Raw genomic sequence first — 16,266 nt, 5'->3', positions numbered from 1 at the left:
ATAAAAGTAGTGCTGTCAGTTAGGAAATAAACAATGTGAAATAATAGAAGATAGTTGAATTAGATGGCCTAATTTTTTCTATTAGTCAAAAAAATCAAAAGATCTATAGCACAGTAACAAAAATAATTGGAAATATATAACCTCAGAAATACTTTTTCACATATATATTAATACATATATACACACACAACCATACATCTCCCCACTACACCTTCTAGCGCTTTTTCTTTCTCTTGTCTTCCCAGTAAATTCATTGGAAGCTGATACATGTAATTTTCATTCTCTTCCCCCAAAATAATAAGTTTACTAATTTTCTCTTTGGCTTTTGGGGTTAAAAACCAAAAAAATCTAAGTACAGAACCCCAGGCTTTTCCCACATTTTTAAATGCTTTATATTCCTCCATTCTGACACAGATGAAATCTAGAAGACAGTTCAAACAAGTGGGCTGCTATCCTTTCTCTGTTTCTATGGAAATGAGTGTCAGAGCCATTAAAACAAAGCACAGGCTTTACAGTAATCACTATATGGCAATTATTTGAAATAACATAGCAGTTTTTTCCCAATTCAACTCCTATTTCTATGGATACAAGAATTAAGACAGTGGTAGAGAAGCCTTTCTTGTATGTTTTGAATTCTAAATGTGTTTTGGATGCTCTAAGTTCTCACGGGGTGCTACATATTTTAAGTTCCAACAAGATCTTAAAGTGTGCAGTAATTCTGCAAGGACCAAGTTGGGAAACATTCTCATGCATATAAGTAGAAGTCTGAATGAATACAGAGCACAGAACCTCACCCAGCAGGTTTAGAAGGAGGGAAATTATTTGTTATTTTCTGCCTTTTTTTTACTCATTTCAGAGACAGCAAGGTTAGCTAACAAGTTTTGAGTTTTGTGGTCATAAGCTGCTTTCTGCATAGCCAACTCTTGGCCAAACTCATTATAACATCACAGAGACCCTGATCACTTCACAAAAAAGGAGGGTGTAACACATGAAGTTTGTAAAAGTCTCCTCGTGTTTTATTCCATCCAAATGACATCTGATTCCAGCTACCTCACCACATGTAGCAGGAAGGTCACTACTCACCCTCCTGCATGCTGCCAGTCTTACTGGCACCTCTCCTGTATACAGATTTTCTCTAGCAGTACACCTGGGCACTTGTATAGGCATGAATTAGGAGACATGCCCCATCTTAAAGAGCTTACTGCTGGAAACAAGAGAAAAAAGGATCTTAGGTGGAGAAAGAATAAACACACCAAGAAAAAGCTTCTGGCTTTGTTGGTCTTGCCCTCTTAAAGCACATAAATCACCCCTGGTCACTTCCTGACACTAATCTGCAAAGACAGACTGGAAAAGACTGTGTGTCTTGCCTCTCAGTTTAAGAAGGACATTAGGACAGAGCTGTTGGGTGGGCCACAGTCTTGGAAATCAGCCTGTTTACTTGTGAAAGCGCCTTATTATAGGTTTATGAGCCTGTCTTTTGGCTTGTTGTTGTCACTTTTTCTCCTTTAATATGTATTTAGGTTAAGATTTTCCAAAATGACTAATGATCTTGTGTACTTAAAATTCAAGACAGCAGCTTTTTAAAGCCACAGAATCAATGTCAAAGCACTGAAAAAGCAATGGCTTTTCCAAAAGCCTTGGAAAATGAGGTCTCAAGGTCTCTCGAGTTAGGTGTGCAAAGGCATGCAAAACTGGCAGTGTTTCAGAAAAGAGTAGCCCATATCAATATCTGATCAGTGAGAGTTAAATGGTTTTGAGATCCAAACCTCACACTAATTCAACCTGAGCACCCCAAAATTAGAAGCAAATAACAAATTTTGAAAATAATAGTGCAGTTTCCAAGTGCTTGCTTTTTCTCTCAGGACCATAAGGGTTCAGCACTAATTTCTGAAGAGATGTTCAGTGACTATATTAAACTACCTCAGGCTTGATGACGGTTGAAGATTGTTCCATGTGTAGAAGGTGGGAAGGATTTCAGAATGCATAGAAGATACCCTTTTTCCACCTCTGGATATAACTGTCCCATAGTGCCAAAGGTCCTGTTCTGTACATTGAACTAAAGAGTTTATTCAGTTTATTGCAAATAAATACCCACAGCTGCTTTCAGCTTATAGCTCTTCCCAGCCTGCTCACTGACCTTCCTGCTCTTCTGGCCTCTTCCCTTCTGTACTGATCTTTCCATCCATCTTCAGCATCTGGGCAAGCAGCCTGATTCCCGACTCATACCGCGCTCTGGCTCAAACCCCTGGTGCTAATGTATGTTTGTACTGCTGACGCCGCAGGTGAGTTAGGTCCTTTGATATCGATAGGGCTCTAGTGTAATGGTAGGGAAGATAAACTGTCATTAGTCAGGTTTTAAAATGCACTCCTTTAGCTATTCAGAGAAGTGCTGCTCCAGCTGAAATAACTAAGAGACTGGAGAAGGAGGGGTGATTTTGTTTTTTCAACAGCAAGAGCAAAAGTAAGTTGTGGTTTTACTAAATTGCTGTAACTGCTTATGCCAGAGTGGCATTGACATTGCAGGGCGGTTTCACTAGGGTTTATTGCCTCTGCCCAGCCTGCCCACTCAGTTCCTGAGTCTGTACACCATTCTTGACCATCACTGAGACCCCTTGTTTCTGAACTTCTGGAATTCAAGCTCTGCAATGTCTTTATCTCCAAGTGTATGAGCTGGCACTGGGCTGATCTGAGTGAGGACAGTGGGAGTGTGGGGCACAGAGCATTTGGACACGTGATGATGAAGAGCTGATAGTGTTGGGCTGTGTTGGGAGTTTTGCCTTCTTGCAAGGCTGTGTTGAGGAAGTGGTCCTGATGCTTAGCCCATCTCATGGCAGCATCCACCCTCTCTCCCTCTGTGATCCCGTGCCTTCAGGTGTCAAAGGCTGGAAAGAGGAAAGATCTGATAAACAGCTGTATCTCACACAGGAACTTTGAATTTTGGGAAAACTGAAGGAATCTTTTCTGTGAAATAATTCTGTAAACCGTGAAAGAACATTGAGAACAGCAGTTTTAAAGATGTGATTTTTGATGAAGTTCAGTTCCTAGGAATGCTTTCTATAATTAATTTATATATCAAATGAAAAAAACATGATAAGAAACTATTGCATTTCCTACATGCTCTGGACAAATGTTAGTGTGGAGTAGGGAATCACAGAACATGTATGGTCATTAAGTGATGGCCGTACTTAAGCACCACTGACAGCAGTAATGGTGCAGTGGTACTGTAACTGGCAGGGGCTCCAGTAAACCAAACAGCGGTTTTAAAGGTCAAGTCTGGTCTGGGTTTAGCATCGGCTGTTTAGGTATGGCTCTGTCAGCAGCCCTACTTATAGGGATAGTCACTCGTCTGTAGTGTGAGGTTGCAGGCCAGGAGGTCAGGCTGAATTTGGTAGGGCTCACCAGGACATGGTTAGGGAATGATGTAAAATCGTCTCAACTGACTTAAGCTTGAGGGCTGGCATAGAAAGTATTGCTGAGCTATAGCTAAAGGTTAGAGATAGGGGCTGGGTGAGCAGGACAGGAGCGTTTATGGCTGAAATCAGAAGATAGACCTTGATGAAGCTATTGGGTAAGAAGTGGCTTCATTTGCCAGGACAGATTTTGCCTTCAGGATTGCATGAGTGAGGATCCTAGAGTGAGGAATAACGTTCAGGTTTGGGAGGCAAGGGAAAACTAGGCAGGACTGCAGGGCTGGGGGATGTTACCTTGGACACTGTTCAAGCTGGTAAAGGCTTCAGAGGTAGGATTATGACTGATGCAGGAAAAGGTCACTTGGCCTAACTATTTCTGTTTGTATCTGGAACTGTTCATTGAACAAAGGCACGAGCTAAGGTTCATGTGAGGGATGGGGAATTATTTTTTGGACTTGCAAATGCCGAAGGGACAATGTGTATCTTGGATATGATTATATGTTCATCTGGCAAGAATCACAGAAGTATATTTCAATTTACTGAAAACTGGGAAGCTCAGAAATTAATACTTGACTCATTCACTGCTTACATCTGTTAATTGTGTAGGCATAACAGAACAGATGAAATTTGTCTAAGCTTGATGTCTCATTCTTTGATTGGGTCTCCATAATGGAGCTTGCCAAAGCACAGACTTGGGGGAGGAAAACTGTCATAGATACAACAGAGAAAGAAAAGGACAGGCTTCAAAGTACACTACAGCAAGAACATGGAAATAATCTGGCTTGAAGTGAAACTAAGTCTTCCTTACCATCCTCATTAAGGTCTATGACAGCTACTCAGGCAGCAAGAAGAAAGAATTGAATTTAAAGTTGTAATTAAAATAATTTTCAGTAGTATTTTGCAGCAATATTTTTATACTAGATGTTCTATGAGAAATGGTGTGATGACAGTGATCAGGCTTGTAAATCTGACAAACATGACTTTTACCTGGATGGTATCAGTATGGGTGCTTTAAGCCTTTTAAAAGCTGTGTGAAATAATATTTTTTTTTACTTCTACCAGCTCTAGTCTTCCTTTTCATCCTCTCAAAACCAAAACAACTCCCTCTTGAGAATGTGATTTACTTTCCATATTATGTGCCCCACAGTTTCTGGAATTGCAAATATATTTGTGTATCTGCATACCTTCAATTAATTTTCAAGAAAATGGTAAATTTGAAACAAAGGATTCCCCTCATCCAGAACAAACCATCAATAATGTCTTATGAAAGAACTGAACAATCTGTGCCTTTGCATAGATTTTGCTATACTATGGTGAATCTCAAATGAAACTGCCATCAAAACAAACAGAAAAATAGTTGAAATCTACTGAGTTAAAATTTAAGTATTTCTGGAAATATCATGAAATAGCAGAGTTTGGACTATGATGTAACTAGCATTAAGACACTTTCTAGACTTGTTTTTCTGTTACTTTAAAAAAGCCCTCATACCTAGTATCCAGTAATTCATATTTTCACATTGCCTTTTTTTTCCAGTCTCATGTAGTCCTTTTATTTTACCCTTTTATGCCTTTTAACTTCACCTTCTTTTATTTTACTGCACCGTCTGTTCTTAAAATACTACAGCATCTTCCATCAACCTTAAAGCATTTGTCCATTCTGAATCTTAGAATGGCTGTTAATGTTGCCCTCTTCTGGATCATTTTTTTTTTAACAGTATTTTGTGGAAAAAAAACCCCAACCAAAAAAAAACCCAACCCAAAACCCAGACACCAACAGTTTTAACAAAAACTTGTGTCAGGAAAAACAGAAAAATATTAATGTTGCTTTTATTTATTACTTGTAAATAGGAAAAAGAATCCATTTTGGATAGATCTCTAACTTGATTTTAATTTTCTTTTACTGACATAATAAAACAATTTCTTTCATCTTCCACTACTGTTTCAACTGTTGGCATTTCATATCTAACAGCTTATAAGAACAAGACTTCTTCCATTCCTCCTTATTGCTGCGCTTCTCCTGGAATAACTCTTGCTGAAAGCAAAACCTCCGGTTTCAATTTAAGCTTAGAGAACGATGCATTTGGCCACCTTGAGTAATGTGTTTCACAGGCTGAGGTGACCAGTACCCTCGTACAGTGTCTCATTATTTGCTTGTAATTGTTAGTATTTATGTAAGATGTTTTAACCAAATAAATTTAAAAATGTAATGGAAAGACAGCCTGTTAATTGGAAAGCAGTTTATTGCTATTGCTTTTGCAGATGACAATCGTTTTACCTTTTCCCTAGTATCTGAAGAAGTTTTCTCCTCCCCTGCCTCCTGGCACCCTGTGCTTTCCCCTGGCACTCCAAAGTTTGTGTCTCCTTGGTTCAGGACTGCATGGGACTGCAATCCTGTGAAACTGTGATGCCAGTGGAGACACAAATCTGCTTGACTTTTCAAGTGGTGATGGATGAGACTGTTGCAGGGTGCTGGAGATCTGCTTTTGAAGTCCCCCTAGTCCAAAAGCTTTTACCCCTCAGCAGTACCAGTCGGGACTGTGTGGCTGCACTTCAAATGAGATGACTGAAGCATCCTGAGAGAGAAATGGGAGGCAATAAAAGGTGTGGCAACTGTTTTTAACTCCTTTTGTCAACTTGGGCACTTACTGCTCTGACAATGAAACACACACCCATGCATCTGAAACAGCGTGGCCAACAAACTAAGGAAGGGATCGTGCCCCTGCACTCAGCACTGGTGAGGCCGCACCTGGAATGGCGTGTTCAGTGTTGGGCCCCTCACTGCAGGAAAGGCATTGAGGTGCTGGAGTGTGTCCAGAGATGGGCAACGGGGCTGGTGGAGGGTCTGGAGCACAAGGCTTATGAGGAGTGGCTGAGGGAACTGGGGGTGTTTAGCCTGGAGACAAGGAGGCTCAGGGGGGACCTTACCGCTCCCTACAGCTGCCTGGCAGGAGGGTGTAGCGAGGCAGGTGTCAGTCTCTTCACCCAGGTAACAAGTGACAGGACAGGAGGAAACGGCCTCAGGTTGCATCAGGGGAGGTTTGGATCAGGTGTTAGGAAGAATATCTTCGCTGAAAGCGTGGTCGGGTGTTGGAAGAGACAGGCCGCTCAGGGAGGCCTTTAAAAAAACACATAGAAGCGGTGCTTAGTGACATGGTTTAGTGGTGGACTTGGCAGTCCTGGGTTAGCGGTTGGACTTCATGACCTGAGAGGCCTTTTCCAACCTAAATGGTGGAACACGCAAAGGGGTAGTTTATGCTTTTATGCAGGTACACGTACGAAGTGGCTTTGCTTTTTGCCCCGGGGAACGAATGCCCCACGGGGGACGGGGGGCGGTTGGCTGACAGGCAACAACCGCACCGCACAGGGCTGTTTCGGGCAAGGAGGCACCAACTGAAATGTGTGACAGGGTCGGGTCCATCCGCAAAGGCGAGCGCCCAAGTGCCCGCGGCTCTCTCACAAAACTACCCCCGTGCCAGCGAGGGGGGGTGTTCGGAGCGGGGCCATTTTCCACCAGAAAGCCCCGAAGGGCAGGCGGGGCAGCGTGCTCACTACGAGCCGCAAGGCAGCTGGGGCAGCGGCGGGAGGAGCGGCAAGGCCGGGCGGTCTCAAGCAGAGAGATCAGCCCGGGACGGGCGGGGGCTGGAGAGGCCGCTGCTGCAGCCGGGCCTCAGCTTCTGAGGGCGGGAGAGCCGCGGCCCCGCGCCGCCCCCTCCGCTCAGGGCCCGGGCGCCCCCGCCCCTCGCTGGCAGCGGGGAGGCGGCCCGTTCCGCTGCCGCTTCCTGCCGGGGCGCGGCGCCGCTACCAAGGCCGCTTCCGGGGCGGCCCTCGCGGGGCGGCGGTAGCACCATGGCGAAGCGCGGCAGCGTGACCGCGGCCGGCCCACCGGCGGCCAAGCGAGCCTGTCTTGAGGAGGAGGAGTTCAACGGCGCCCGCTTCAAGGCGCTGCTGCGGGACCCCGCCACCGCCGGGAAGGGTGAGGGGCCGGGCCGGGCCGGGCGGGGGGCGGCCGGCGTGCCGGCCGGTGCAGCGCTGTGGCCGTGCCCGGCGGTGCGGTGCGGTCCTGAGGTAAAGGCGTGCTCCGCCGGCGCAGAGCGGCTCCGCGGGGACCCCGGAGACTTCTCCTGCCCCCGGAGCGACGTCGTGGGCATGACGGCGGTGATGATGGTGGCGATTGCGGTTACGGTACCGCGGGCACGTGCTGCTCCCGCGGGGCGTGGGCCCGCCGCCGACCGGGGCCCTGGGGGCAGCTCGTGGCCTGTCCCAGGCCGGGCAGTGGGTCCCTGCCTGAAACTCTCTCACCACAGGTCTGGAGACCTTCGTCTCTGTTGCTAAGACGCTGCCGTCACCTGAAATATATGATGTCGTGGAGGGATACCTTAAAATTTCCATGGAGTGTGCTGAAATATTCAAACTTCTGGATGGAGAAAGGAAACCTGAAAATGAAGTAAGTTTGCCGTGGGTGTTGTAGTTTAACACCTGTCACTGTGCATCCCGACTGGGAGAGGAACTGCTGAATAAATGCTTTGCAGCGTGAATAGCTCTGGTGATGTGGTATGGGTTGGTTTGTTGGTGTTTTTCCTCTCCCTGGATGTCACAGTGGCAGAAGCGCTGATCCAGTGGGAAATGCCCTTTTCAGTGCAAAGATGGTCCTGGATTAAATGATATGCACAACCAGTAGTCTTGCCAAAACCAAGCTCTTGAGGTTCTCTAAATGTTATCAAAAGACCATCTGTGAAATAAGAGGGTCAACAGAAGCAGTTAAGCAAACAAACAAAAAAACCTAGTCCAGTGAAAGTAATTATTTTTAGATAACTAGACGTCTCCCTCATCAATATTTCTAAGAAGCCACTGGTGGAGTTGACCTCATATTTCTCATCTGAGCTGGGCACAGTTTTTGCTCATCAGAACATGATGAATGAATTAAGGAATTATTTTTTTTCCACTGTGGGGGGAGCATTATTAACTTAAGTCTACTTACAACATAAAATTGGATAGTGTTCTTAACCCCCACTTGTTGGTCCTTGCCTTAAATTATCATTTTTGTCTGTGCGATGACAATCTTTGTTATGTTTGATGACATGCTTGCTTCAAGACCCTTTTACTAAGAGGGGCTAATACATGTCATGAATACAGTTCCAGTGCCATGTGGACTCTGGATTCATCTAGAAGGACTCAATTCAAGAGTGAAGGAGCTCAGATGGTTTTCTCCAGCACGTTTCATTGTGCACTTAATAGCAGTTGTCTCTTAAAGCATTGGTTCATTAGCCCTAGGCCTTGGTCTCCAGCTTGAAAAGGGCCTTTAAGATCCATCAGCCTGTACTGAGATTTGCAGTGCGGTCTGTGTTTGCATCCCCAGAAGCAGCTGTTGTGCATATGTAGATAAATCATGCATATGCATGCAGGTCTCAATTCACAGGTGAGGAGGGACCCTTTTTTACATTCAGTTTATTTGTATAGGATTTTACAGGCCTTCAGTCAGCACGTTGGCTTGGTTTTCTAGCAGAAGTTATCCCTTCCGACTACTGAATTGCATGAGTTAAGCAACTGAAAAGAGGAGTCAGCTGACCTCCTGTGGTTCTCTGGTCTTTCATGTAGTATCTGTATAGGGGCTTCCTTGAAAATTTGCACTTTCAGAACTAATCCAAGAAGCATTAATTTGGGGGTGAATTCAGAAGCTAATTCCACCTTCATATGTTCCTCTTGTGGTGGGGTTACTCTTTTTTTTTTTTTTTAACAGTTTACTACTGTTTGCTCAGCTAATCATTCAAACTGGACCTGACACTGACAGATACTAACGTATTTCTGTGTCTTTCAGATGCTGTTAATCTTTCAAGCTCTAGAAGCCATTTTACTGAGGACAGCCAGTGACCTCTCCCATTTTTCTGTTGTGGGAATGAACATAGTAAAAAAGTTGATTCATTCCTACATGAGATTGGTCTATGCTGCTTTGTATTCTGAAAATCACAGGTAAGGCTTCTCCATACTGTTTTGGAGAATCTCTTGTTAGCTGATCGCGAGGGGCTGTATGGCTCTTGCACACGTGTACAAGATGTTGCAATATTCAGGTTGACTTATTGCTAATAATCCACTTTTATTTAATTATGCTGATGACATTTAATAGAATAATTGCACATGAAAGTCTTTGCAAGGTGGAAGCTTTGGTACAAGACACAATCTAATGCTGTATAATACTTCCCCGAGGCTGTTGTTTTCGTCAGTTGCGCCTGTCCTAGTGAGAGGTAAAGTGGATGGTACCTTGAGTCCTGTTATTTCAGTGCTGCTTGGTTTGTGAAGTGAAATGTACTACATGGAACAGATAGGAGCAGGCTTTCTCATAGTTCACAAGGCTGAGCAGTCTATCTTGTGATGGCAAGAAGAGCTGCTCTTGAGTCTTTTATTTCCCTGTATTTTTTGTAGTCAGATTTCCATGTTTATAGTAGTTTGCTTTTTTTCTTTTAGAATGGGTTTTCCTCTGATTTTCCCTGTCTCTTCAGTCTAAGGCCATTTAACCTGATTGAAGCACTCATGTGTTACTTAGTCCAGTCTTAAACAACAATTTTTCATGCTCCATGGACAGGGTTTGAGAAGTTCCAAGTGCCAGAGACGTTTTAATACAAACATGGGAGGAAGAAGAAGGGAGAGAAAGAAACAGAGACTGGAAATCACTTGTCTAGAGCCAATGATTTGTCTTTCAGTCTTTGAACAGGCCAGAATTAGAAAAGCGTTTTCTGTTTTCCAGTTCTTGAGCACAACCATGCTTCCTGCACCACTCAGTTTATCTTATTGTAACAAGCATTTTGACTGTACATAGAATCTCAGATATGGGTTGATAGGTATATTTTAAGTAAATTTTGAAACTATGCAAGATCTGCACTACTTAAGCATTTAAAGGTCACTGCTTTTGGAGTAATCCTTCCAGAACCTGCATAGAGAAGGCTTCAGATTTCTGATGATATTCTGATCTGCTTTTTTTGTGCTACCTTTTTGATGTGCAAAGGGATTTTATTGTGGTGGTATGTCCAAATGGGATCTCAGCTTTAATCTACGGCTTTCTTGCAGATTGTTCATGACTGCAACATGATGGACAGATTCCAAACCCCTTAATGGGTAGTGTAGTGGCTGTTCAGGTGATAGAGGTCTGCAGACTTGTACCTAACAGCTCTGTCATGTTCCCATTGAAATAAATGGCAAACTTTTAAGAATTTATGAGTTGTTAATTTTTGGCACTTTCTTCTTTTATCCTACTTTATAAGGTGAATATCCAGCCTCTCATTACAGCTTTATTTTTGGGAAGAATATAAATAGACATTCCCTTTTCCCTTCTTCCCTTTCCCCTTCTTCCCAGTTGCCATCACTGCCTGAAATTATGTTTTCTGTTATTTTAACTTCTCTTCTATTTTCTCAGGCAAATTTTCCCAGTGGTCAGTGAGCAAGAATCAAAACTGAGTGTAGATAATGGAATTGAGTTCATGACAAGGCCATGCTTCATACTTCAACTGAAGAAAACCTCTGTCACGTAGCTAAAACACAAAAAATGCAGTCTTCAGCCTATGCTGTGGCATCTGTAACTTCAGCATTGGCTGTAGCTCCTGTGGACCTGATTGTGGCAGCAGACACATAAACATTTGCAGGACTGGGGGCTCTGTCCAAGACACATGCTTGCAGAAATAGACTGTTCACAAAGACAACTAAAGTTCTTTGTGAATAGAGGAATGACCTTTGTGTTTGGCCTAAATCTGTGTTGTGATTGCCGTTAAAATGGTTGTTTACATATTCATCTAAAGCTCCCATCAACTGCAGTGAGAGCTTTGCAGGGATGCTTTCCTAATGGTTGTCTTGGTTGCTTGTGTTGGGACTGACTTAGAACTGCTTCATGCCTGAAACTCCTGAGGGCTTGGGTGGGTATTGGAGGTGGAGTGGGGTCATTTCTTTTACAGGAAAAAGGTCTAAATTTTAATATCTTGATTTGACTGGTTGTATAGCTGTCATCTTGGAAATAACCTGCAGGTTTTCCTCTGCATTTCATTTTAGGATGAGCCGACTGTGCCTTACACTGTTGTCAGCAATGGTGGCTCAGGGGCCAGATTCAGCAAGGGATGTGTTTAGCCATTTCGATTTCAATAATAAATTTCTGCCTGGATTATTGAAAAAAAGATGTAAGAAGGTAAATCAAGTCACTGTGTGCCATGAAATGCTATGCCATGGCTCCCAATAGTTTTCTTCTGCCAAGTATTTAAAACTAAGCTGTTGCTGGTCTGCTGCATTTTTATCTGCGGTAACTTACCTCTTCCCTTCCTGTCCTGTGTCAGGCTGAAATGCTTCTTGATTGTTTCTAATTGGCAGCAGAACTGATCTGTGGGGAGAGAGCTTCCTGTCTACTTATGTAAGAAATCTCCAGGGAATGTTTCTGAGTATCTGCAATAATGGGAGGGGTGGTATGCACCCTTGAGGTGGAGCTTGCTTCGTCTTCTATCCCATGCTGCTCTTTCTCATCTTGTCAGGGTGCTGAGCTTAGGATAACCTTGTTTCTACAGTGCATTGTAGAATTACTGCAACACATTGAAGTGCCTTGACTGTTTCTAATAAGCTGTGGTGAAATATAAATGTATAGTTTCTGTGGGCTACCCTTCTAATGTCTGAAATGGAGTGAAAGTGATGGTAAGCTTTTGAAAACTATTCAGTGATATGTTTGAGAAGAGCTCGGTCTTTTTTCCAGTGCAAGGATTGGACTTTGGTCCCACTGAAATAAATGGAAGTTGGAGGTTCTGCAGTTGTTTTAATGGGGAGAAGATTTTGCCCAATACTAGTACAGTCAGAGTAATTGCATTTAAAAATATAACCAAGAGTTTTAAACAATCTTTTGGTGCAAATGCTGAAGGAGGGTTTGTGAGTGAGTAGAAAAACTCAGCTCTCTTTTTCCAAAAAGAACTTTATTTCTTGTTTCCTCTCCATTTGCTAAAAATAATCAGAGTTGACCTGAAGCAGTGTTTTAGAGCAAGAATATTTATAAGTTATTCCAAATACAAGTGTATGTATAGTAAGTCTGGTATTTTCAATGCTGATAAATTGTTTCTAGGTTTTAAAGATGACTTGCAGAATGAGTGTGTACATTTGTGTTGGGTTTGTGCCATCTGCGGTAACAAATGAGACTTTATATATAAAGCAAACAAGTAGAAGGCAAAACCCCAAACACTTACCTTTTTCCCTGAAACCCTTTTAGAATGTCAGATCTCATGTTTTTTGACCTTTCTGCAGAATTTGTCTTTAGGATTACCTCCACCCCTTAAATTTAAATGCTTGGATGTAGCCTTTGACCACAAACTTGTTAGAGTTTGTGTAGCTACTTGTAGCTAGTAACCTACAAGAAAGAAAGTTTCCAAAAATGGATTAAAGGTCTTGCTCAGCTTTCAGTGAAATGATGATATCACAACTGGCTATCAGAGGTGAATTTTTAATACAAAGATATCAGGCCCAAAGCTTACAGCAAAATCTTTTTTCTTTCTCTTTATTTATTCTTTCAACCCTTCATGAGTTGCTTCTGCCTTATGTTTAGGCTAGTCAGTATCTTCTTTCAGGCATTTTTACACACAATTCAATTTTGCGCAGTATGTTTCAAAAATTATAAATCGGGAGGGACTCTTTATCAGGGAAGGTAGTGATAGGATGAGGGGTAATGGTTTTAAACTGAAAGAGGGCAGATTTAGATTACATATAAGGAAGTAGTTCTTTACTGTGAGGGTGGTGAGGCACTGGCACAGGTTGCCCAGAGAAGCTGTGGATGCCCCATCCCTGGCAGTGTCCAAGGCCAGGCTGGACGGGGCTTTGAGCAACCTGGTCTGGTGGCAGGTGTCCCTGACCATAGTGGAAGGTTGGAACTAGATGATCTGTAAGGTCCGTTCCAACCCAAACCATTCTGTGACTTTTTGTTCATATTCTACGATCCTTCTCCAGGCAAAGTTTTCACTGCTTCCACTGTGCCAGAATTTGTAGTTTTATAACAATTAGCCCCTTTTTAAAGGGCCTTTTTTTAGCTGTTCTAAGTTTACCTGGGTAGCTCCATGCGCAGCTGTGATAGCTGAGAGACGTGTGTAATGTACTGTAGCTCCAAGATGGCAACAAGCTGCAAGATTCCCCAAGGCTGACGTTGCTCTGGAAGCCTATATAGTAAGAAATGGCAGCAGCGCTACTGTCATTACTGTTCTTGAGTATTTTTGTGAATTGTCCTGTGTACCCAGTAGTGCATCCAGAAGTGAGGATGTTGAGTGGTGTGTGTACAGGGTTTGGCAGGGAATTACTGTTAATGTTTTTTTAATTTATTTATAACCTATCTCACATATCGAGAATTGAAAAATATGTGAACTAGGATACCTTCCTTTTTAATGTTAACTAACAGACTGTGATCTGCTTAATGCATGAAGTTTCTTAAATGAATGTACTGTGGATGTATTACATGTAAGTGTGTGTGTGGCTGTGTCCAACATGTTTACATTATTTTTTAATTTACCTGTTTATGGTACTTAAAAGTATAATAAATTGTTGCGGTATTAATTTTGCAGTTGTGTACAATCTGTATGCTACTAGTGCCTCTCATCTTTTTTAGGGGAGAACTGATGTCCGTATGGCCTATATTCAGTTTGCTCTCTCCTTTTTAATTGCTGGTGACAATGCAATCTTGACACAGATGCTGGAACTAAAAGGTACTTCACAGTTGCTTGTGTTTCTTTTTTTAAGGCAGGGTCTTTTATAGATGATAATAAACATGAGGTAATGCAAATTGTAAATCAGTTAAACAGCACTAATAAGATAAAAAGTATTTCTAAGATATATTCTAAGATATTTCTAATCTTACTACCTGACAAGCTTTAAAACTTCTTCAGTATTCTAGTGAGTGCCTCTTCTTGAGAATAATGCTTGTTATTTGCAAACACTGCAAGAATAGAAAGCCATTGGTGACAAGGTAAATGTAATATAACTTTGAGGCCATAGAGTTAATAAGCAGAAAAAAATTCATGACCTCCGGCCTTGCTTGTAGCACAGTAACAGTGGATACGTTGCATTAATTTTTTTTTTTGAAGTTTTAAAGATTGTGTGTACTTTAGTGTCCTTTCTATCCTCATGCAGGGCAATTGTTGTGTATTCCATTAGACTGCTCTTTGTCAGTGATTCAGGAGACCAGTGTAATGTCCTTTGCATCCCTTATGGAGGCATTACATGGGAGTGCAGTCCAAGAGTATTACACCAATATCTCTTAGAGAAGGAGTTCAAACTGGACTGACAAAGAAAAGACTCCAGAAAGTTGAATCCTACATATATGTATTAATACTTGATCCCTTATGTGCTGAAGATAATGTAAAACTTCTCTTGACTTTAGTGATTTGAAATCTACTGCTGATGTTTCTCAAGTTGTGAATTGCAACCCTTGGTAAGGTTTTGAAAGAATTCAGAAGGGATCTAGAAATACTTAAAAAAAAAAAAAAAAAAAAAAAAAAAAAAGTTGTCATTAGCCCACAGCAATTCATTTCTTCTACGGTGAGGGGAGAGAGAACAGGCCATAATTATTTACTTCTATTGTTTGTGCTACCCTGGGGGCTGTGGATTTCTTTTAATTGCTTGCAGTTGTTACGTTCTTTCAGGACAGGGAGTGGTAGCGCACACCTAGATCCAGTCAGAACAGCTGGCTTTCATTCCCATCTGAGATACTTAAGTTCTCTATAAACTGAAGTTCTCTAACTTTGGGATGCACAGGTGAGCCAAAAGATGATGCATGTAGTTGGAGATGTAACCTCCAAATACTTGAGAATCACTCAGCAGAACAACTGTGAGTCCTTCAATGGAAAGGCTAGGCATTTACTCGGGTTAAATACTGCATAGCACCTTGGGGCCTGAAATATATTTGAAATTGACAGATACTGTTGCAGTAAGTGTTAATAACCAAGTTGGCAAATCAGCTAGTTACAATAAGAGTAGGTTTGGCAGCATTACTTGCTCATCACTGTAGTTACAGACTTGCCACCCTTCTGAACTCTGATTGCAGCCTTTTGGTTCATTCTTAAATGTAACAGGTAAATAAGCTGACATTGAAGAGAAATGGGTATGAATTCCCTGAAGCATTTCAGTATGAAAATAGCTTTCATGTTTTCACTTAACATTTGAAATGTCTTCTTAGATTTCATTCCGGATATTTTTCGCTCTGAAATAAAGGAAGACAAAGTTTCTACCATCAATCTTCTACTTTCCACACTGAGAACTAAGGTACGATATACCCCTGAAACTGCATTGTCTCGTTTTTTATTTTCTTTGTTGCTGGAAACAGTTTTGCAGTAATTTTTCATGAAACATACAACTCCTTAAGATGTTGGTACTGTGCTGCCGCTGCTGCTGAAAGTTTGCCAGTGTGTCCATTACTGATAATATTTGTTGGAGGTTGATAACTTGGCTGTGTTATTGTTTCAGGATCAAAGCTTGTTATACTTTTCCAATGCCCATTTTTAAAGGAAGTCACCAAAATGGTGAGGTCAGCTAGATTTGAGTAGGTTTGTTAGCTGTGAGCTAGGTAATGACATGCAATCTTCTTTCCAGGAGAAGAAAGATTTTGTGTGATTTTAGTATGGGGACTGTGACATGAAAAGGGGTTCCTAGGAGCTATCTGGTTGCAGTCGAAGGGTGCGTGGTACCATTCCCCAAACAGTCTTGGTGGGGCTCTGGTGAGGCTGCATCCTGTGGTCCTGGTTAGCTGTTCTTTGGACTTGCTTACCGTTGGGATGGCAAGGTTTCTGCTGCAAGAGATAAATTTGGTCAAAGGTATTTCACGGTGGAAGAGAGGAAAAAGGAAAGTCTTATAAAACTGTCTTCCCAA

At 42.3% G+C, this 16,266-nt stretch overlaps 1 protein-coding gene across 1 annotated transcript in view; it reads left to right on the top strand.

The window, feature by feature from the left end:
* The first annotated feature begins 7,219 nt into the window (after positions 1–7,219).
* The window catches only part of URB1 (URB1 ribosome biogenesis homolog), a 53,582-nt gene continuing 44,535 nt past the window's right edge, over positions 7,220–16,266 (top strand). The window contains exons 1-6 of the mRNA XM_056329855.1: positions 7,220–7,383; positions 7,715–7,854; positions 9,226–9,377; positions 11,442–11,574; positions 14,011–14,107; positions 15,577–15,662. Of these exons, the coding sequence (XP_056185830.1) occupies positions 7,257–7,383; positions 7,715–7,854; positions 9,226–9,377; positions 11,442–11,574; positions 14,011–14,107; positions 15,577–15,662 (735 nt within the window). The 5' untranslated portion in view covers positions 7,220–7,256. The remainder of the gene's footprint in view (positions 7,384–7,714; positions 7,855–9,225; positions 9,378–11,441; positions 11,575–14,010; positions 14,108–15,576; positions 15,663–16,266) is intronic.

This window comes from Falco biarmicus, chromosome 2 (genome assembly GCF_023638135.1).
Source record: "Falco biarmicus isolate bFalBia1 chromosome 2, bFalBia1.pri, whole genome shotgun sequence".
Lineage (NCBI taxonomy): Eukaryota > Metazoa > Chordata > Aves > Falconiformes > Falconidae > Falco > Falco biarmicus.
The sequence above is the reverse complement of the archived record's forward strand: the minus strand, read 5'-3'. Positions and strand labels throughout refer to the sequence as shown.